Source organism: Natator depressus, chromosome 5, assembly GCF_965152275.1.
Source record: "Natator depressus isolate rNatDep1 chromosome 5, rNatDep2.hap1, whole genome shotgun sequence".
Classification (NCBI taxonomy): domain Eukaryota; kingdom Metazoa; phylum Chordata; order Testudines; family Cheloniidae; genus Natator; species Natator depressus.
Window position 1 is genome coordinate 98,636,821 of NC_134238.1, and position 24,074 is coordinate 98,660,894.

The window sequence follows — 24,074 nt, forward strand, 5'->3', positions numbered from 1 at the left end:
TGTAGACATACCCGTAGTTTAAAGGCTTTTGTAGGCAATAGAGCTTTTTAGAGTCTGTATTTTTAAAACGTTTTAAATGCTATTGAACCTGTGTCTCTGAAGATTTGCGGAGAGATGGAGAAAGAATTAAATCTGTCCTGCTGGTTTAATTTATAAAGCTCTGTCACCTTTGTCGGTTTCGACAGAGAACCAGGTTTCAAAGATTATTTCAGAACCTCTTATCAGATAACAGATTGAATGTCAAAGCCAGAAATACCATTTATGGGTAGACTTCCACTGCTGCCAGAACATGCCTGTGCATTGGAAACAGTTTCTTGTGGAGTGTGTCAAATAATCATCAGGATATACCAAGCGCAGTTTGTTCAAGAGTAGTATTAGTCAAGTAGGTTTGCTGGATTTACCTCCTTCAGCAATAAAGTGGTTAGTGAACTGTTTTGTACTTTAACTTATTTGATATTATCAAAATAAGTGGAAGCAAAATGTGGATTGAAATTGTGCTGAGTGTGTCCTTTCTTTAACCTCAACTTAGAATTGTGAGATAAACTGATTTCCACTGGAGACCTGAAAGAGAAACACAACGTCAGTAGCCTAAGCATGAGTTCTGTGTCACTGTCTCTCTCCCATGAGAACTGACTGTAGTCATATGATTGTTAGCATACTGTCAGAGTCAGCTACCTTGTTTCAGATAATACTTTGAGCAGTTGCAAAGCTATTCCCTCAGTTTATATTGGTCAGTGTAATTCAAGGTGCAGAGTCAGTGATGTACCTATTAAGAGCCCCATTAGCAAGGGCTTGAAAGTTGCTAAATGCTTCAGCTCCCATTAGCTATTTTGAGGAGTATTTTAAAAAACGTTAAAGGGAGTCTGTGGGTGTCCAGGCTGAAGTGCATTGTTTGTTAGCAACTCCCTTTTTGGCAATTGGTAAATTAATCAGATCATATGGTTAGGCTTGGCTGAATTCCATTTTTTTTTTGTAATTTCAATTTTTTTTATTTTCCAGCATTTTAAAATTACGTTTATGGGTTTGAATTTTCTCAATTGCACAAAACTACAGGTTTTAAGCATCCCCCCGCCCCCGAATTTTGATTGATCTGAATTTTCAGAGTTGCAGGAAATTAAGGGCAGGGTTAGAGTTAGGGCAGCACTGACAGTGTGCCTGAAGGGGACTCCCCACGCTGACAGCAAGCCCGCAGGGGGCTCCCAGCACAGTCGAGAGTAGGGTAACCTCCTTTTCAAAATTCTGAACGGGACAGTGCAGGAGTTCAGCGCCCTTCGTGGCCCTACCCTCTGCTTCTCCTCCCCCGTGGCCGTCCCTCCGCCTAGGACCCAGAGGGACATGCTGACAGCTTTCCGGGAGTTGCGCGGAGCCAGGCAGGGAGCCTGCCTTCAGCGCCAACCGGACTTTTAACGACCCGGTCAGCAGTGCTGACTGGAGCTGCCGGGTCCCTTTTCAACCGGGCGTTCTGGTCAAAAACCGGACACCTGGCAACCCTAGAGTCACTAATGATAAGCTAGCAGTGCATTTCACTCTGAATATCTACACTACACAGAGCATGGATGCTCTCTAACTGTGACTCCCTTTACAAATTTTTTTTTTGGTAAATGCCCTGCAAGTTTATGCCTCATTTAATCTATAAATTTGTCTGTGTGCACAAATGTAGTAAGCAGTAAAGTAATAGAGACAGACAACAGCATATATAGAATATTACAAAATGCTCTGATGAATTATGTACATATAGATGTAAATGAAGTCATACAAATACTGTTTCCTATACACACGCATACTCAGGCTTATGGTATGTTTTACTATCTTGGTCATCCGGGTAAAGGGAATTATGCACACGTGTTTTTTGTGAACAGTTGCATCAAAATATTTGAGGAATCAAAGTAAGAATTGGGAGCCAGGGAATATAGGTTCTGTTCTGTTCCTGATTTTGCTACTATCTTGCTGTGACCTTGAATAGGTTATTTAAACTATGCATTGGTCAATCTGTAAAAAGATAGTCATAATACTCCATTTGGAAGGGCATTGTAAGGTTTACTTAATATTTATTAAGTGCTTTGAAATCCTCAGATGTACAAAAGTATTTTGCATGTGTATATATTTCTGCTGAATATATATAATATGTATATATACATGGGTACATAGTTGCCTCAATACTGAGCTGAGAATGAGTTGAGATGTATGCCACTCAAAGGCTGCTCTGATTTGTGCCTGGCCAACCACAGTTCCTTGGGGCCAATAAATAGAGCAGGGGTTCTCAAACTTCATTGCACTGCGACCCCCTTCTGACAGCAAAAATTACTGCATGACACCAGGAGGAGGGACCAAAACCTGAGCCCACCCGAGCCCTGCTGCCCCAGGCGGGGGGGACCAAAGCCAAAGTCCATGGGCTTCAGACCCAGGTGGGAAGGCCTGTAACTTGAGCCCCACTGCCCAGGACTGAAGCCCTTGGGCTTTGGCCACAGGTCGTGGGGCTCAGACTTCGGCTTTCGCCCCAGGCGGTGGGGCTTGGGCTTCGGCTCCAGCCCCAGACCCCAGTAAGTCTAATGCCAGCTCTGGCGACCCCTTAAAATGGGGTTGTGACCCACTTTGGGGTCCCAACCCACAGTTTGAGAACTGCTGAAATGGAGGACTGAGGAGCCCTCTTCACACCCACTTTTCCTCTCAACTGGAAGCTGCAGGGAGTGGTGATGTACAGCTGAAAGGAATGGAAGAAGGTCAGAAGATCTAGGGAGGAGACAGAGGCGTGGCAGAAAAACACCCTTCAGAGATGTGGATTAATGAGGAAGCTGATGTCATTTGTCAACTTTCACCTAAAACAAATTGGAAAGTTCCTGCGGAGAGAGACAAGAGGGTGGAGTGGGGGTTGAAGAAGAGAAAGAGATGTCGAATAGGCAGCAGAAATTGTCAGATCAGGATTCAGTCAGGGAGGAATAATGGAGTTGCTTAGGTCTGGTCTGCACTACAGACCTATCTGAGTATAACTGCATCACTCAGGGGTGTAAAAATCCACACCCCTGACATAACATAGTTATACTGACCTAACCCCTGGTGTAGACAGCACTACATTGACCAGCGGATACTCCCATTGACATAGCTACCGCCTCTCAGTAACTAAGTCGATGGGAGAACTCTCTCCTGTTGGCTTAGAGGGTCTTCATTGAAACACTACAAAACTCCAAAAAAGGGTTAGACATTTATAGGGGTAGTATCCCAAGTTCCATTAGGCAGAATAATTGTTTTATAATGTACGACCCTCATTCTTCAGGACATAAGACAACCACTTATTTCTGACGCTTCCCACTGCAAGTTTTTCTATAATTGTCCACTGGAGGTTTCTTACATGTTATTGAATATTGGCCACCATCCGTGACTGGATAGCTGGTAGATCCATAACTGCTGTCATTAACTGGGAGTGTGATGATGGCTGGGGGCGCTGTTCAGCCCAGAGGCTGCTGTAGCAGTTTGGAAGGCTCTGCTTTTACTCCTTAGAGCAGGAGTGTCTTCTTCTGGGCCAGTAGTTTGGGCTGTTCACTGAAAACAGGGCTTGTCGCTTTGTCAGTGTTAACTGCCGTCATGTGGTGGTATTAGAAAAACTTTTCAAAGTGAGTATTTTCCATGAAAATTTTTGGAGAAGCAGGACGAAAAAAAGTAATTTCTGGTATGTTCAGTAATTGACAAGAAAGTTAAGTACTTGAATAATTAAAACTGTTTGCTGAGGTTTAGGTGGTTTCTTGCTTTACCTCCAGGAACAAAAAACCTCTTTTTGAATGTTAGGGACTTTAAAATAAAACAGCTTAGAGTTCCTGTCTTTCATCCTAGGTGATTAAGGCAATTCCAGAATAAGGTCACACTCAAGGAGAGCAGGGATGTCAAGGAATGGTGCCTTCTCTTTTATGACTTCATTTTACGTTCTCAGTGAACGGGTAAACAATTAAAATTCAAACACATTGGTGCATATAATTCAGTTACTCCCCAAATGTAGGGGCAAAAAAGTGTCTTCCTGATCCATAATTACTTATTATCACTTATGCAAGGCATCAAGGCATTAAGGTGCTTAGCTGTTGCTTTGGAAAGGTTATGGAAAGGAAAGCTGAGCAAATCAGAATATTTTAACTGAGAGAAGGAGACTGGCTATAAAATGTTAGTACGGAACATATCAAAATGTATGCATTCCTGATATGGCAGTAAAAATGTCACTTGGATACCTGATGAATATCATGCTGAATGTAGAAGACTTTACTGTTAAAATTATTCAACAGAGCTCTGAACTCATTGCATTTCTGTTTAAATCACTAAGCCTGTTTCATGATATCTACTTCCTTATTCCTAATTTTTCTCTTGAACAATGTTAAGCCATGACATTGCTGTAATATTTGGCTCAATTGCCAGCAGCAGCAGGGAATAAATAGCACCACAGCAGCCTTCCCCATAATATAGAGTTGTGCTATGGAACTTGTTGCCCGCAGTGTTAGGGTTCAAACTTCCTGTGGTTTTACCCTTCCGATCTGCAGCACTTCATCATTTTATGCTCCCTTTTGCCTTCCATCCTACCTCTTTATATGTACTTCACCCAGAGATCCTTTTGCTTGTCAAGTTTGTGATATTTAAGCTGGGAAGTGAATCTGGGAGAGCAGTAGTCCTTACTGTTCCTTTCTGACAGTTAGTTTGCAGTGTGCCAGCAATGCCATTGTTAGACATTTCTGCTTGTTTTTCACAGGAAAAGGCCACTGAGTGAGCAAGTTGAGGGTAGATGAGACTGTGCATGTCTTTTACCATATCAAACACAGAATGCATTGGGTGTGCTACATTAAATAAAATATAAGGGAGCTCCATTTAAAACAATCACAAACAAACAAACAAACAAAGCAGCATGTGTGTTAGGACCAACACATTTATCTATGCATAGTATTGAGAGATCATCTTTGTAGGATAATGAGTGGCGCTAGAGGAAGAGGGTCAGGATTCACGAGGTACCCAGTTTGCTGTGCATGCTGGGGCCAGGCTGCTCCTCAGTACAGGTCTTTCAGCAAGGAATATTGGCCTCTCAGTATCCTCAATAAAGATCTCATTCTTACCGCTCTGAAGGTTACTAAATACCCCCTCAGAATTAAAAGGGAATTGTAATGTATAATAACTATTTGAATAAATTGTACTTTTTAAATCAAACAGACCAACCAATACAATATAGTAGAGTTGTGCTATGGAACTTGTGAACTGTTGTGAACTGAAGAGGTCTCTTGGATTTTGGTCATGGACTTCTTTATGAGTTTGCGGCCATTTTAGGGGAGGGATAGCTCAGTGGCGGGGGAGGGATAGCTCAGTGGTTTGAGCTTTGGCCTGCTAAACCCTGGGTTGTGAGTTCAATCCTTGAGGGGGCCATTTGGGATCTGGGGCAAAAATTGGGGATTCATCCTGCTTTGAGCAGGGGGCTGGACTAGATGACCTCCTGAGGTCCCTTCCAACCGTGGTATTCTATGATTTTCAGTCCATCATTAAACTAAGCACAGTTCCAGCTTCCGTATTATTTACTGCAAGACAACACGCTGTCCTAGATCTGGGATGCATGCTGGTTCTCACACCTGTGAGATAGCTTTTAAAAATAAAATAACAAGAGGTGCCATCATTTCAGCAATGTCATTGTAAGTCCTGAATTCATTTCTATGGCATATCTTAACCTTGTTGAGGCAGTTAGGATAATATTTTCATTGAGATGCGTGGGACTGTAACTCATGATTCCTATAAATTTTAATGTGGGCTATGCAGATGAAACCAAGACAAAAATACTAGGTTAGATCAAGCAGACCTAATGGTCTGATTTAAACCCAAAAATAGTACTAAATGTGCCTTGTAAAGGTCAGTACGCAAGACCATTCCCGTAACTGCATTTGCCATATCAATTTGCAGCACACAGGGTTCCAGTAACGAGAGAGCTTGGAGACACACGGCCATCTGAGCTTGGGCTCAGGGGACAGGGCAGGCTTGGACTGGTGCCACAATGTCCACACAGCTATTTTTAGCATGCTAGCGGAAGCCCCACTAGCACAGGTCTGTCTGTCCAGGCTGGGAGGCTCACTCCCAGCTGTACTTTTGGTACTACAGTGATGATCATGGCAGAAGAACCTAGAAAAAATTGTATGAATTCCAACAGCATGCATTATAAGTGGCATGTCACACACCTCAGCTGCTTATAGAGTACCTAACTTAAACTAATGTAAGCATCTACGCCAGTGGTACTCAACCTAGTTACGATTGTGGGCCGCATATCAGCCCACGATGTGACATGTGGGCTGCATCCAATACTACTAGCGTGACCAGATGTCCTGATAAAATTGGGACTGTCTCATAATTAGTTGTTTGTCCCGCATCCCGACCGATGTACGGTCGGGACGCCATTTGTCCTGATATTTTGCTTCGGCAGCACTCCGGCTTTTTTTTTTGCTTGGGGTGGCAAAAAACCTAGAGCCGGTTTTGGGGGGGGCGGGGGAGGGAGGGGAGGTGAGCCTGTGGCTGTCCCCTCCCCCCACGTGTCCCAATATTTTGTTCTTGTCATCTGGTCACCCAAAATACTACCCGTATGGCCCTGAGGATGTCACATGGGCAGCAGCTGTGTGCTGATTGGGCTGCAAGTTAAGAACCACTGATCTATGCTATCATTGAATATGGTCCAATCATTAAACCTTTGTGAGATTTTAATGCTGTAATTTAAGTGTCAGTTCACTGAACGAGTCCACTTGCAATCCATAGTAAGTGAATGCTTCCTTCTACAAAGTATACTGCAGTCTTCTATAATAATACGCTGAACCGCTGCCGTGTCACTGTTGTGAGATGTCGTGTTGGAACCTTTACTGTAAAACACTCTTGTCATCGGGGTTTGCTGGATTTACAAATGATTGCACTCTACTATACTGTAGTATGGATTATGTCAGCACATGCTGTATCCTAGGATCTGCTTGACACCTAGTAGTGGTTCTTATTTAAAGTACACATTCCAACACATCCACTAATACATTTCTTTGTTTTACCTCTTCTGCACTTGACCATTGTGGTCATTAAAGTCATATTTTGTTGATAACATTTACAGATAGGATTTCTTATACAGACTTTTCTTCCATGCCAAGTTTTGATGGTTTTAATACTAAATAATCACAGTTTATGAAATTATTTTTTGGTTATTGGAGGTTCTGCCACATGCTAGGTATTTTTCCTCTCTGCTTTTTTCTGGCTTTTCAAAAATCAGAGTTAACGATACATTTGCTACTCTGTTTAACAGACAGCCTGTATTTTGAAATGGAATCTATTAATATTCTTTAGTCTGTATTGCATTTTATTGTTTACACTGTACAAGTGCACAGTTTCAAGAGGCTAAGGAGTGCTGGCTACTTGTGCTGGTTAGCCTTAGATGTGTCTTCTGGCGCGGCAAATTGAAGCTGAGGTACCATAGCAGCAGTTCAGAAGAGACCAGTTTCTAGTGTGTTCCCTGTAATGTAACTGCACCGGCAGGGAACCAGCTAGAATGCAAATGTTCCTAATCAGGACTCTGGACAAATCAATCCCTGTAGGAGCTGGAGCCTTTGAGGAGCCAGTCGTAGGAACTGTGCCCACATCAAGCTCTTCTGTTAACTGCACTGTGTAAGAGTTGAGTTGCGGTGCTCCTTTCTCTGCAAATTGTGATATAAACGAATGATCCTTTTAAAAAATACTGTATTATGAAAAGAGCCTGCAAACAGAGTGGTACCCCAAATAAACATTGCATTCTTTAGCCCATTAAAACAGTGCCACACTGCCCTCCTTGTGCAATAATACTTCACATGGAACCTTTTTTATTTGCTTACTTTGTTTATTTTATTTTCATTAACTCTCCCGCCATCCTGACTGGCCGGCTTGTGTTATTTAAAGAAACCAAGGAAATTCAGAAACTTGCACCTTTAAAAAAAAGGGATCTCGAAAGGATTTTCATAAGACCCTTCAAAAACAAACGTTCGAATCGGAAACATTGGATTGCAATGATGCCAGCTATCAGGTATTGTGCTTCGTCTATTTAAATTAGATTCTCAAATATCCTGCCTTCCTTTAAAGGAGGCTCCCTAATCATACAATTATTTTTATGTTATGCTTTGATTATGTTTTGCAGTATAACTCTAATGTGCACATTATTTATGCATGTTGCCTTCAAGGCGAAGTTCTGTAACCACTGCTAGAGTGCAAGTATGTTAAGACAGGCTCATAGCATTGATGAGTAAAAACCCCTCTGGGCACCAGCCTGGCCCACTGCACCTCAAGGGGTGTTGACCTCAATAGAGGGCAGGCAGTGTTGCATCTGCCAGTGTCCCCTTGAGTTTTCAGTCCCAGTGTATGCATACACATGCAGCTTTGGAGCTTGATCTTGCACCATTGAAAACAGTAGAAGTTTTGCCACTGTCTTCAATACAAGCAGGCCCCGCTGGTGGAGGAGGATGACATGTACTGCTTCACTGTTTCCCTTGACTGCACTCAATGCACAGCCAGCACTGTCACATTTTGGACTGTGCTGGCCTCCAGCTGGGGTGATGGAGAAGGGAAGGATTTAGTTCTTTTTGTTTGCCCCCCTCCTTGGAGACATTATGTTGCAGAGGTGGCTTCCGCCAAGGTCCTGAGCAGCCGCTGACATTGACCTGGGATAAATCTGGACCAGTGTAGTTGAAGTTGTGGAATACAAACCATATTACTGTTGTTGTTCTCACCTGTGCAATTACCTGATTCCTTTCTGTTTTCAAAAGTGAGCACAGATAACTCTCTTCCACCATTTTTTACCATCCTGTCATCCTTCTTGAGCACAGAGTCAAGTTAAACAAGGAACTGCCTAGATCACTAGTCTTTTGGGTCCAATATAGTCTCAGCAACTCATGAGCTGACTTCTCTCACACTTCCAAACTTTTGAGTGGGACTGGAGGGAGAGGTAAACTGCAGCTGGATCTTCCCCTCCACTCCTAGCAGTGGGACTGAGGACTGAGGCAACTCCTATCCCATTACCCCCCTCTCTTGAACTTTGGGACCAATGAGGAAGGTAACTCATGGCCCAATCCTCCCAACTCCCCTCCAGAAGCAGGACTGGAGAAGAAGAGGCATGCAGCCTGGCTTCTTCACCACTATCCCAACTCTAGCGGCAAACCCAACTACACAACAAGAGTTTTTACTTGGGGTCCTTTAAACAGTAGTGCCAGCTCATGAGTACTAGTGTCACCATACCCGGTACAGCTCCAGTCTCACACTGTAACTCCCAGCCACAGTGCAAAGAAATCTAAATGATACAAAGTGGTCTAAAAGTCTTCAGTAATGCATAATAGATCAATTTTACAAAGTAACTTTAATGTATTATTATCTATTATTTGTGGTAGCACCTAGAGGTCCCAGTCAAGAATTGAGGCCCTATTGTGTTCGGCACTGTACAAACACATAACAAAATCACTGCCCCTTCCCAAAGAGTTTATAATCTAAGCCTATTATGAGAGGCAGCAAGTGCAGAGTACAAGGAAACAGAGAGGACCAAGTCATGTTATCAGCCATGGATAGCACACTGTCTGCCTACCTATCACCAAATGTGATATAGGCCTAGCAGCATGGGTGAGTTTGAGGAAATATTTGCAAGAGGATAACCCCAAGTAAAAACAAGCTCTGAGTAGCTCCAGTGTCCAAGTTATCCTTTTTTGTTAGAGATTTCAGTCTTGTGTCTCTCTCCAACAGGCAGATCCCAGGCCCTTAAATGTACTCTGTGATGAGACCGGACGAACCACCCTGACATCGTGTGACTTTAATCCTCGCACCCTGCAGCCCGATCCACGGCTGGAAAATCTGCTGCAGCATATTAGTGTGGAGGACTTTGAAAGGCAGAACGAAGAAGCACGGCGAGCCAATAGGCATGCCGAGCTCTTTGCCCTCTACCCAGCCACGGACGAGGTGAGCTCTGAGAACTTTCAACATTTGCGTTTTAGTCTCACATTTTTAGATAGAAAATCTTAAAAAGTGTATTAGTTTCTTCTGACACTAATAAATATGGGAATTAGAGCCCCCTGCAGAAGGTAATGGCCTCTCAGTCTGCTGATCCAAGGAAGCTCCACAGGCCTCTCTGGCTACACAGTTACAGTGTCTGCTCCTTATTCAGAGGGGGCACTTTCCCTAGGGATGAGCTATGGACTGATATTCAGATGACATTTTGTATACGGCTGTTGGGGTCTGACTGTAAGTAAATATTTGGCTGTATTTAGCATATTAATTAAATCGAAATTTGATTCACCCATCCCTTAACTTCCACATGGGATAGGGTATGTGTGATACCAGCTGAAGCATTAAGGACCAGTGAAATTCACCCCAGTATAGAAGGCTACACACATTCTTTACTCTAGGGGAACAAATGTGTGGGGAGCGTCCACTCTAGCCCTTTACAGATGTGTTAGGTACCTCCCATTAATAGGTAAACAGTTAACAGGAGGTTTAAAAAAAAGTCCACTGAAGATTAGGTTGTGTCTTCAGAGCAAAAAGGTGTCAACCTTGATTAGCTTCATCTAGGTTAAAAACTACTTGTGCCTTGTCTCCATTAGGATTTTGCATCGAGATAGCTCTCCTGATTTGAAAATCACATCTTATTTTGCAGTGACGATAATGTCTTCAACTCTCTTACACCCATGGAAGAGGATGTTTGGATGTGTTTTGTGCTAGGATCAGGGTGGGAATGTTACCATGTGGCCCCCTTTATTTTAAATGGTTTGTGTGGAAAATACAGGCATTGTGGTCAAAAGTCCAAATCTGTTTAAATTTATTATTTTTGACCCCATTTTACTAGTCACTGTACAAACACAGAATAGAAGTGGGTTCCAGCCCCAAATTAAATGTCAGTTTTTACTTTTCTCCTTGTGAGGGGGAACACTCTTCAATTAAGGCAATACATTGCAATCAGTTTGTTTATAGTAATTGTCTGGTTACACTGAGTAAGGGTTCCATATGTAATTAATAAGTGCCTAATAATGTGGTTAATAATAGGAGGATGCAGTGGAGATACGACCAGTTCCAGACTGCCCAAAGGAACATCTGGGCAACAGGATTTTGGTGAAGCTGCAGACACTGAAGTAAGTGTCTTTCTGTTTCTCTCAGGATTCATGTGACCATCACATGCTTATTCTTTTGTGGTGTAGAAAACTTGTGGTGACAAAGTTCCTGCTCTACCTTGGTGGGTCTTGCGCTTATTGGCGGATTTGCTCGCCTTGGAGCTTCACGATAGCCCTCAGCTTGGCCGTTTTTCTGAACCCACAGTCCAGGTCGATGACTCCTGTGTCTGACCAGGAGTTGGGAGGATTTGGGGGGAACCCAGGCCCGCCCTCTACTCCGGGTTCCAGCCCAGGGCCCTGTGGAATGCAGCTGTCTAGAGTGCCTCCTGGAACAGCTGTGCGACAGCTACAGCTCCCTGGGCTACTTCCCCACGGCCTCCTCCCAACACCTTCTTTATCCTCACCATAGGACCTTCCTCCTGGTGTCTGATAATGCTTGTACACCTCAGTCCTCCAACAGTCCGCGTTCTCACTCTCAGCTCCTAGCGCCTCTTGCTCCCGGCTCCTCACACGCACACCACAAACTGAAGTGAGCTCCTTTTTTAAAAACCCAGGTGCCCTGATTAGCCTGCCTTAATTGATTCTAGCAGGTTCTTGATTGGCTGCAGGTGTTCTAATCAGCCTGTCTTAATTGTCTCCAGAAGGTTCCTGATTGTTCTGGAACCTTCCCTGTTACCATACCCAGGGAAAAGGGATCTACTTAGCCTGGGGCTAATATATCTGCCTTCTATTACTCTCCTATAGCCATCTGGCCAGGCCCTGTCACATTGTATATCAGTTGGAATATATTTCACCAGCACCCATTATAAGACATCTTTAATGTCAAAGGTCCATTTGGATTCCTTGTTCTTTCTTAGGCTGATACTTGTAAAAAAATTGTCCATCTGTGGTTAAAGAAATGTTCAGACTGTCAAGGAGACAATGCTGGGAAAAACCACCCAAACTATGTAATAAGAGCAAACTCATTTGGTCTTTGTGTGTGTGTGTGTTATTGGATTTTTTTAAATAGGGAAGCAATCTGTGCCAGGAATGTACTAATTTTTGTTATTCATGGCTATGATTGTTTTTCTGAAAACATGAGAAAGTACAAGCAGATAGCCAATTTCTCTCCTGCTCCTCTGGGAGTCATCTGTGTGTGCACCTACATATTACTAGAGGACATTACTTCAGAAATGATTGTTAATTTCAAGAAATAGTGAATGTGAAAGTCCTGCCAAATGCCATTTCAGCATGGCAAGAGTCATGATTGCATCATCCCAGACCCTCTTATTTGAAGATGAACCAGATCTTCAGAGATGTGACTAATATCCATAGGGATTAACACTGAGTTAAATTAATGACATTAGCCTAGGTGAAAATGCAACTTAATCACATCTTCCCACAACATCAGACCAACAAGAATCAGTCCTGCATGCTTAGTTGACAGCAACCTTAAAGCCACTGTAAACTGTCCAGCTGCCAACAGCCCCCAAAGCTGTTGTGGCAGTCAGGGATCATCAGGGTGTAGGAATGCTCTGCCCATGCCCCCTTTCTTCCAGGCACATCTCTTACACCAGAGGCTGGGCGTTGGGGTGGGTTAGGAATCAATGTGCCACTGAAGGAGGAGTCTCCCACACTGGAGGAATCCTTCACCAGGCAGAAAATGCCATCTGAGTGCAAAGCAGATTTAACAGACAAGAGAACCAGGTACCTTGTCTTTCTAAAGGTTAAAAAAATCCCAGACCCATAGATCTCCCAAAGTTTGGGAGAGCTGGGATCTGGATCTAAACTTTGTGTCTCATGCCCGTCTCTCCTTTCCTCATAAAGGAACCAGCAGCTAAAACAGAGCCTTTACTTTTGAATAAGCACAGTCACAAGAATGAAGTATTAATGTTCTGTGTCTCTCTCCTCAACAGATTTGATATAGAAATAGAACCATTGTTTGCATGCATAGCCCTCTATGATGTAAAAGAAAGGAAAAAGGTAAGGGCAGAGCAGAGCGAAGGACAATAACAAAACATTAATAACGTACTGGCTAATAACAGTCTGTTCTTTTTTCAGCTGAATTTCATTGAAATTTGAAAATGCTGGGACATTTGGCTCTGTACTTCATATTATTCTTTTGTGACTTGTCTTTTGAAGTTACAATTTATGGTATGTTGCCAAAACTGGGCAATTTACCCTGGTTTATTGGAAGTATGGTAAAAATCTGCTGTTGTGCTTGTTCAGCTGGAATTCACGTGTATGAAATGCTTGCAGCAGATGATCTTCAATTTACATGGAGCACGTTGCACAAAAATGTGTTCTGTGGCTATTTATGATCTCCTCTTTACAGAACCCCTCTTTGCAAAACTGGTTTCACTGTGAAAAATTAAGGACCTAGTCCTGAAATATATTGAGTCCGCTGTGAGGTGCTGAGTGGTCTCAACTTCACTGGGCCCATTAAGCTTAGGGGTGCTCAGGACTTTGTGGAATAATGGTCTAATCCTGTATCCATTTAAATCAACAGGAATTTTACATGTCTGCAAACTTGTGTTTCCATATTGATTTTGCAGTTCTGGCTACTGCTTTTTTAACTCTTTTGGTATCTTATCTTCTTATGTTCTCATGTTTTATCCTTTGATACACTTTTGCTTTGCAATGGATGATAACAAATAACTATATGGGAATTTTGGTTTTTGTGGTTTTAAAGATCTCTGAAAATTTTCATTGTGACCTGAATTCAGAACAGTTCAAAGGATTCTTACGATCTCACACCCTCTGCATTGACTCATCTAGTCAGGCAAGATCTGCAGTATTTTCTATCACTTACCCGTCTTCTGATATCTACCTAGTAGTAAAGGTATGTAGCAATGGCTGTATCATTCTGTTGGTTTCTAATTCATGTTTTCTGACTATAGCTATGGTTTGGGTTCGTGAAGATGAAGTTTTCAGAGAGGGTAGTAATAATCAACAAGAATTTCTTGTTGCTTAGTTGTTTAGAGATCTTCTGATAACACTGATATCACAGGAGTAGGAATCTATTGACATCTCTGTCACACAAACTGACAGTTATATTACTGCTCAGTGTACTGCTCCTATAAATGTTAATAGCTTTCTGTACCACTGTCCAAGAGAAATTTAAGAACAAAACGAAATAAGCCATTTGATTTTGAATTACAGTTAGTGCTTTCAGTGAATTACCAGTTAGTGTTGATTTGGTGTGTTTATGTATTTTTTCAACTCTCAGATGAGGTTGGTATGAGCTGTTTTTTTCGTTTAGGATACACTAGCTTTTCCCTGGTTCAGTGACACTCTTTTTGCTTCCTTATTAAGCACTGATTTGGAGCTGGGAGAATTACTATGATGGATTACTCCACAGAGAAAATCACAGGCATTTTATATTATGTATTTGTTTAATTTATTAATAGTATTAGTACCGGGCTAACCTTGTGAAATAGCCCAGCTCTTTCATACTTACAGAGAAGCAAAAGCAAAAGATTGTATTTTTCTTCATCTATGTTTTCCTTTTATGGTTTTCATGCTTTTACTATATTGTGTTAGATTGAAAAAGTCCTCCAGCAAGGAGAAATTGGAGACTGTGCCGAACCCTACATGGTTCTAAAAGAAAGTGAGGGTGGAAAGGTAAGTATGATACTGTCAAGACTGTTAAATGCTAACAAAGTGGGGGGCGGGGGTGACGTAAGGAGAATTGATATTGCAATTAGAATCTGCAAAACAATTAATGGAATCCTGGTTCATGTGAATGGCTAAAAAAATCGTAAGAAGATGATGTATGTTTTTATTGTTTGCTTCTTCTGAAATCAATAACTGGAAAGTTTTTTGAGCAATGTTAAACAACGAGGGGCTGAATTTTCAAAGTTTGGCGGGCACAAATATTTGCACCATGTGTGGACACAAACCACTGATTTGTGTGTGTAAATCATCGATTTGTATATGTGGGCAGTTAGGCATCATCTCATCAGATGTCTCTTTACTGGTTCAGTTAATCATTATTTACCTCTCAGAGGGGGAATGATAATGTTTCCTGGATTTCTAAAGGTATCTCACCATTAGGTTATGTCTGCTCTGTGAGTAGGGGTGCAAATATTTGTGCTAGCTCTCACTGAGTTAGCATGAATAGAAATATAGTAGAACTTCAGAGTTACAAACGGACCAGTCAGCCACACACCTCGTTTGGAACCAGAAGTACGTAATCAGTCATCAGCCGAGACCAAAAAAAGAAGCAAATACAGTACAGTAATGTGTTAAACGTAAACTACTAAAAAAATAAAGGGAAAGTTTAAAAAAAATTGGCAAGGCAAGGGAACTGTTTCTGTGCTTGTTTCATTTAAATTAAGATAGTTCAAAGCAGCATTTTTCTTCTGCATAGTACAGTTTCAAAGCTGTATTAAGTCAGTGTTCAGTTGTAAACTTTTGAAAGAGCAACCATAACGTTTTGTTCAGAGTTACGAACAACCCCCATTCCTGAGGTGTTTGTAACACTGAGGTTCTGCTGTAAGAGCATAGCTGCAGTAGCCGGGGTAGGGACAGCAGAGACACGGCCTGAAATTGGTGGGTATGTACCCAGCATAGCCAAGCTGTGCCTCCCCTGCCCCTCCCGTGTTACTGCAGCTACGCTGCTATGTATACTCACCCTAGCTCCATGAAAGCGAGCATGAGTAGGTGTGCATGAGCAGGGGATCACGCCCCTAGCTAGCGTAGCCTTCGAATGTCAATTTCAGACAAAGAACGGTTATAATTATGATGAAACTGTTCAGAATATATATAACAATGACATCTATTGACTTGTTATGGTGAATATCAAGAATGCATATTATACACTCAACTGTAAATATATAATTACTGACTCTTTATATAATGGGTACTATTTACTCAGCCTTATGGGGGGACTTTATCTTGTACCTCTGGTCACTAGTTCAAATTTGGACCTGGTCAGTAGCCACATGAAAGCAGTTGTAATCTGACTACAGTCCAGTAACCTACTGTATGTGATGTGAGTTGCCTGCATCACACTACCTCCCAGATACTGTGGTGGTGAGCTCTTCAGAGGAGGAAGCTCATCCCTGTGCAGAGGGTCAGTAAAAGGCCTATGCAACACGTAAGTCCCATTTTTGAGGAGGTAAGTTGACTTAAGTGATGTCTAAGCCTTTAGGTGGCTCTCTTCACAAAGATGAATTTCATCCAGAAAGAGAGAAACCGTCTTTGCAGTTGCATGTACTTGAGCTGACCTTGTATAATATGTGCCTCGTACAATGATATGGACTCCCCTTGACTTCAGTAGTCATTGCACTGGGTCCTGTATAAGCAGAATTGAAGGAGGCTGAGCATACACAGTGAAAATTGCCTTCACATAGTCATAGTCAAATTTAGGCCTTTTAATATGTTGTATTTTCCTTTCTTTATTTTAGAGCAAAGAAAAGGTTGAGAAACTGAAAGCCCAAGCTGAGTCCTTCTGTCAGCGTTTGGGGAAATATCGGATGCCTTTCGCCTGGGCTCCCATAAGCTTAACCAATTTCTTTAACTTTTCAACGCTTGAAAGAGAATTGTCTGAAGCAGAAAGTTTAAATGGTAATAGTTTTAATATTCTAATCAATGCAGTGTGAAGCTTCAGTAGCAATGTTAATAGGGTACCAATGTGTCAAGAGCATTCTCTTGACAACAGTTTTGTAGTTATGAACTGCTCAGCTTTCCCTTCCTTTCCCCCATAATACTCACAAGTTGCCATGCTCGTCAGCTGGAGCCCCCTAAATGTGTGATCTACATATTCCCACTGCATGCATTCTAGCCCTGACTTTGATTCTACACCAGTTTTATGGCAGTGGAATCCCATTGACTTTAGTGGCGTTACTCTTGATTTACGTTGCTGGAAGATCAATCCTTCTAAGTCTTCCACAGTGAATAGAAGGCCCAATCCAACAACAGCACACACCAGATTGCCCCACTTCCTGTCATGCTATGGGCTAAAGAAACCAATAGCATCGTGCAGCAGCAGCAATGATATTCGCTCAGCAGAATAAATACTGCACTTACTACATTTTTTTACATAGCCTTACACTGAGTTGATGGAAAATGCAAAGTTAAGGTCTTTTGTTGTTCCCCTGAGATCACAGGGTGCTTGTGGCATTTTAGGACTAAATTCAGGTATATTTGTCATGCTTTATGGTAGACTTTATACTGACACAAAAGAAGATGATTTTTTTTAAATGTAATTTACGCTTGAAGGGAAAGGAACTACTGGTGACAGAAGAACGATGATGCTCCAAGGTAGAAGACTTTCTGAGAGGAGCCTCAATTCAGAGGACAGTTATGCTGTGTCAAACTTCAAAGCGACCACTCTGACTGTCAACACCTTTATAAAACAGGTACAGTATGCTCTTTATTTTAGAGTGTGTGGAGTTTTATATTGTGCTGGTAAACATGAACTAAAGTAAACTGAATTGAAAAAATGCTGCTCAGTGTTGTAACTGGGGAACAAAAGGATAATTCATACAAAACACAGAGTTACCTACTCACTCTTTGTCTTGCAGACATATCTAATTCATGAAAGTAGGTAACAATACTATGCACCCTTATAGCAGAATTAATTTGTCTTTCTACTGACAGGAAGGAGACCGACTTAGTGACGAAGACCTATTCAAATTTTTAACTGACTACAAGAGATCTTCTTCCTTGCAGAGAAGAGTGAAGTCCATCCCAGGTATGGAATGTGTTTAGGATGGGATGCGAAATAGGCACTTAACTCCAGTAAATGCCAATGAAAATCTCAGCCCTCCTGTGTAATTATCCCTGTGGTTTTTAGGGCTATAAATTGTGTTACGAGGGAACGTCTTTATTTTATTAATGACTTCATCAAGCCAGCCACTTATTTTTGACCTGCTAATTTGTTCATCCCTGGCAAACAGAGATTTATAGTTAGTTTTATATTCTAAATTAGTTTGTTTTCATCAATAATTTACAAAGCGTTCATTCCGTTTTTTGAAGTTTTTGAGGAGAATGGGATTAAAGCAGAATCTCAAGATCCTTACTGGTTCCCTAATATCTTGTTAGAATGGGGATCAGAGATTGGGTTGGGTGATTAAAATGTTTACTCTCTTTTCCTTTTAATTGACTCAGTGTTAATTAAGCAGAGGGGGAGACTGAATTTGGCTTCTCACAAAAGCTTGACCAGCTGGTGCTTTTTTGTGATGGCTTCCTTGAGCTCCAGATTCTGAGCTTTCATTTACAATACATTATGTCTCTAGCCCTTGTGGTTGCTAAGAAAACCTCTAAAAAGTGAACAGAATGTAACCAGTGCAGGAATGACTGCCTGGGTCTGTATACAGCCTGAAAGAGCAGCTCTGGGAGGTGTGAACTGCCCCCATTCACCTCAATAGAGTATTAAATATTAAGTTTAATTATGACAATTTAAATGTTTCCATGATTAACAATTTCACTGCTGGTCACAGCAAGCAAGAAAAAATATGGAAAATCATATTCTGAAGATCTGCACCTCATTTTACTATCTTAAATAAGGCAGTGCTTGCTTTGTGCACAAAACTAGAGAGAGCATCACTACTTTATTTCCAATTCAAATCCTTAACAAATGTTATCCTTTTTGCATGGATGAGACTAGAAAGTCAACTCAGCGTATAGTATCCCTTCCTTCCTGTCTACATGTGAATGTGCAAAGAGTCTTGTTGTCTTTATCAGCTGCTCCATATATTAAGTGTCAGGACAAGATCAGAAATGAGGATAATTGAAGCTGAATCCAGAAACCACCTCCATCAGAACTTGTTCAGTTTTGGTGGCTTTCTTGATAAGGACATATTATTAGACTGGAAGACCAACAAATTCCAAAGTGTGTGTGCCAAGGAATGCCACTACATGGATGGGGATAATGTGGGTGCCAAAAGCTTTAATGGCATGGTAAGATCGCCAGTGATGGTCATAAACTGAATATCCAGTGAGATCACCCTTAGGACTTGCCCAGAGATCAATCTGGGAAGTGCTCAACCTGCAAAGAGGCCATGTCCCTTTTGGATTTACTGTGATGATGCTGATGAAACCTGAAGAGAGATTTTATCTTGATGTGTAGGGATCTATGTGGGTTACTTCCCTGTGTATCCAGATAAAATACTTTCTCCAACCAAAATTTCTTTCTCCTGCAGCCCTCAAACTAAAAACCCAAATTCCTATTTCCTAGTTACTTCTTTTGACCTTATGCATATTTGGTTTAGTTTTATTCTTCTTCTTATTTTTAATGGTGGGCTGAGCTTTCATGTAATTTTTTTTAAGGATTACTTAAATTGGAGATCTCCCCAGCTTCAGAAGTCCTCAGTTGCTGTCTCACCCCTGAGTTATTACAAGTGAAACCATTTCCTGAAAACCGCAGCCGTCCTCAGAAAGAGATTTTGGAGTTCCCAGTTCGAGAAGTGTATGTTCCCCACACTGTTTATAGGTAAGAAAAATGGATTTTCTTGAAAACTGTTAAACCCATATTCCAAAAATGATTATGGTATAATTTTTCTCCGATTCATAGAAACTAGAAATTGAAAAGCATGTTAGGTTATCGAAGCCTGTATAGGTACAACCATTCTTTAATCTCATTAGCCAATACAAGATCGGATCCCTACTATATGTTCTGCAGTATGTTCTCCAGTCCAATTGTAAATGTCCTGAGCAAAGTGTTTCAAAAGCGTTGAGGAACCAGCAGCTCTCATTGACTTCAGTAGGTACTCAGACAACTTTACATAGCTGCTTGTATATGAATTTAGGAACCTAACTTTAGGCACCCATGTTTAAAAATCTTAGCCTTGGAATTCTGACTCCCAGTCTCTTTTTCTAACTATAAAATCCCACGGACATCCCTGGAGAACAGAGGCCTAGAGTTTTAAAACACTCATGATGCAAGACTAATTATATTTTCATTTGTGATTTTGTTGTATCCTTTATCTTGTCATATAATAGGAGTAACATTCACAGCATTGGAGCATGTTTGTACTGAACAGCTTTTGTAGTTGCCATGTGTCATCTAACTACCCAAAGATGCAGTTTATTGCTCTGTCTACTCCATGAATAAGATCCCTTCTTATATCATATCACTTCGCAAAATGTATTACTCTGTTCTGACTGATTTAAAAAGGTAGACGTTCTAAAGAGTACAAATCAAAACAGGTTCCATCATTTCTTACTAGCCTGGCAACACATTAATCCCAAATGAGCTATGAATATCAAGGGAATATTCTTCAACACACTGATGTACCATATGGTAATGCTAATAATAAGATTTGTGAGTCAAGGTATGTTCTGGGATTATGTACAGTTTCAGCTCTAATATTTGTATTTGTTTTTGAAATTTGATGAAAGGAAGAAAGAATGTATTGCAGATTTTTTTAAAAAAATCAACAGCAGAGCATACTGTACGGGACTGGGACTTGGACAGCAGGGCCAGTTTGATTAGCAGGGGAGATGTGACTATCACAAATGAGTCAGGGAGTGTGACGCTTCCTGGGGGTACCCAGGTGTCACAGGGTGCGTCTTCACTCCAGCCTTCTTGCCCCACAGATTCTGCCCAGAATCTACTAATTGTGCAGTCATAGCATCATTTATTTTTGAGTGCTCTCCACCAGTACAGTCCCCGTGCACCAGTCTGTTTGAAATATCTTTCGCGCTTTTGGCCCTCTCCTCAGGACCTGAGGGGAACAGAGGTCTCCCTTCCCTGAGGCCTCTGGGCTCAGCTAGCCCTGTTCCCCACTCTCACTCCCCTCTGCATTTCCTTCCTGTGCCTCTTTATCAGACTGGGGCTGATGGGCTAATTTGCTCTGTATCTCACCCAGACCACCAGCCTGCTTCTCTAATTACCTCAGTCAGCTGTCTCTGGGGAGCTAGTTGGCCTCTAAGTGATCCGAGTGCAGGTTCACCTTTCCATTGCCTGCACTCTGTCACACCAGGGTTGTGAGACACCTCACTACCACCTCTCCTTAGCATGAGGAAGCCTTGTCTCTGCCTGCTGTGGGTCAGCTCTCTGACTCCATTGGTCACAGGCAACACAAGCCCTTCCTTCCAAGCTTCCACAGGCCCCACACTCTATCTACAGGTTAGCTATAGGCACACTCCAACCCCAAGCATCTCCTTGGCGTGCCCAGCCCCTGTTCTTCTATATTCCCAGATTAGCTGTTCCCAAAGTACCAGTGCACCCTGGCTTACCAGTTGCAGCTCTGATCACTGCTCCGCTTAACACACAGAACTTAAATAAGAGTATAGTGAAAACAAATAGCAGTTTATTTAACAAAGTACAGGGATTCGAGTAAGAGCAAGTAGAAGTACTGGAAACAAAGGATTACATGTAAAATAAAAAGCTTACGTGCATTCTAGAGCCTAGACTTAATTAAGTAGGTATTTCTCTGTTTTATAGAGCAATGCTTACCCAAAGTCCTCCCAGCATCTTGCAGCCGGACTTGGCTGTAATCACCCTTTCATGTGGCAAGTTCCACTGTCCGCTTGCCTCCTCGGTGAAAGATGCAGGGTGTTTCTTGGTACCCTTGGTACTATCCGGACAGTCCTTTGTTCTTTTTCATAACCAGGACACCCCCTGCTGATTGGGTTTTTTTTCTTCTGAAGCCTCCCTCTCTTGTTCACTTTACAATCTTTTAATCAGCATCTGGTTCTGTATGCAACTAGGCTTCCATTGTGAGACAGATGGGGAGAGAAGCATTTGCTATCTCCTGCTCAAAAGGAACCTGTTGCCTCTGGATAACTACCTTAAGTCCAGGGTTTTGAGAACACAATTTCCAGTATAGATGCTTAACTCCTGCAATACTATCTGTATGTACATTTCAGAATGGTTATGACAACCAGTGGGCTACTGGCTCTTGACAAAGACCTTACACGCCACCCTTTGGTGAACTTAATATGCATATATCTGACCCAGGGAATCCCTGCAAAGACCTATGCATCCCCTCTGGCCTCTGCCAGTTGGCAACCAGAGGTTCCTGAGTCACAGGGAGAAAAGAAGCTGAATAAAGAAATAGGAAGTTTAATAACTTTTCGAAGGAGAGTGGCAGAGGCCCACGTTCTCTGAAGGCGAGAGAGAGGGTGAACAAAGACCAGGTAGAACTTAACCCTAAGAAATCTATGTAGACAAGGTCACAGTCTGAGATTGGCGTTTGTCTCTTGCCAAAGTACGTTAAGTAACCTAGTTAATTAACTGATATTTAATATCTACATTTGTACTGATCCTTGTCTTTAGCTGAATTGAATCGTATGAGAGAGGGGATGGGTGAAAACATACGAGTAATAGTTCATTGTTATTTAGTATTGTTGTTTTGTTTATTTGTATTACAGTAGCACCCAGAGGCCCCCGCTCAGATTGGGGTGAGCATCATTGTACTGGGCATTGTTCTTACACATAGTGAGAGACAATCCCTGCCACAAAGACATTGCAGTCTACATAGTGAAGACTGACAAAGGATAGAAGAGATTTCCATCATTTTATAGATGGAAAACTGAGGACTTGTCTACACTTGAAATGCTGCAGTGATACAGCTGCAGTAGCACTTCAGTGTAGATGCTACTAGGGGTTCCCCCATCGGGGTAGTTAATCCACTTCCCTGAAAGGCGGTAGCTAGGTTGACGGAAGAATTCTTCCATCTACCTAGTGCTATCTTCGCTGGGGATTAGGTCAGCTTAACTACATCACTCAGGGTTTGTGTATTTTTCACACCCCTGAACAACGTAGCTATGCCAGTGCAGGTTCCCAGTGTCGACGAGCCATAAATCACAGGGAGATTAAGTGATTTGCCCAGAGTCACACGGGAAGTCTGCGTCAGAGTCAGAAACTGAGCCAGATCTCATGAATCCAGTCCAATGTCTTAACTAGAAGACTATCCTTCTTATTGTTACCCTATAATTAGGGCCCTACCAAATTCAGAGTCTGTTTTGGTCAATTTCATAGTCATAGGATTTAAAAATAATAAATGTCATGATGTCATATATTTCAATCTGAAATTTCACGGTGTTGTTACTTTAGGTGGCCTGACCCAAAAGGGAGTTTTGAGGGAGGGGGGGTCACAAGGTTATTGTAGAGGGGTCTCGGTATTACCACCCTTACTTCCGTGTCGCTCTTGCTGGCGGCGGTGCTGCCTTCAGAGCTGGGGGGCTGGAGAGCGGCGGCTGCTGGCCGGGAGCCTGGCTCTGAACACGGCCACCAGCAGCAGCACAGAAGTGAGGATGGCATGGTAAGGTATTGCCACCCTTACTTCTGCACTGCTTCCTTCAGAGCTGGGCCCTTGGCTCTGAAGGCAGCAGCGCAGAAGTAAGGGTGGCATGGTATGGTATCGCCACCCTTACTTCTGCGGTGCTGTTGGCTGGGTGCTGCCTTCAGAGCTGGCCACCTGGCCAACAGCCGCTGCTCTCCAGCTGGCCAGCTCTGAAGGCAGCGCAGAAGTAAAGATGGCAATACCATGACCCCCCAACACACAATAACCTTGCGACCCCCCCGCAATTTCCTTTTGGGTCACGACCCCCTGTCTGAGAAATGCTGGTCTGTATAGGCTAGGGTAAAAGTGCACAAAAGATCAGATTTCATGGGGGGAGACCAGATTTCACAGTTGGTGATGCATTTTTCATGACAGTGAATTTGGTAGGGCCCTGACTCAAATTGTTGAGGACCCACTCCAACATATGTGTGCTCAAAGACAGATGAATAAGAGAGAACTCAAGCTTGGAAATCTGCAATGTAAGAAACTCATTCACACAAAAATGACCCTTTTTGAAACCCATGTCAGTTTATATGGCCTTGGCATAGATTTCTTAGGGTTACTTCTGCAAGTACTGAGCACTCTCAACTCCAGTGGGAAGTGAGGGCACTCAGCACTCCCCAGGATCAGGCTGCATGATTGCAGATTAATTACATGGGGGAAAAGCCTCCTCTCATTGGTACAAGAACAACCCCAAGGACTTCAGTGGGGCTGCACTGGTATAACTGAGAGGAGAATTTTGGCCCTTAATTTGTAAGGAATGCTGAAGGAT

General features: G+C 42.3%; 1 protein-coding gene across 1 annotated transcript in view; it reads left to right on the plus strand.

The window, feature by feature from the left end:
• DOCK8 (dedicator of cytokinesis 8) overlaps positions 1-24,074 on the plus strand; it is a 131,905-nt gene that overhangs the window by 32,335 nt on the left and 75,496 nt on the right. Inside the window, exons 5-14 of the mRNA XM_074953288.1 lie at positions 7,903-8,026; positions 9,727-9,939; positions 11,020-11,105; positions 12,980-13,046; positions 13,756-13,905; positions 14,607-14,687; positions 16,475-16,634; positions 17,289-17,428; positions 17,670-17,763; positions 19,341-19,503. Coding sequence (XP_074809389.1) covers positions 7,903-8,026; positions 9,727-9,939; positions 11,020-11,105; positions 12,980-13,046; positions 13,756-13,905; positions 14,607-14,687; positions 16,475-16,634; positions 17,289-17,428; positions 17,670-17,763; positions 19,341-19,503 — 1,278 coding nt within the window. The remainder of the gene's footprint in view (positions 1-7,902; positions 8,027-9,726; positions 9,940-11,019; positions 11,106-12,979; positions 13,047-13,755; positions 13,906-14,606; positions 14,688-16,474; positions 16,635-17,288; positions 17,429-17,669; positions 17,764-19,340; positions 19,504-24,074) is intronic.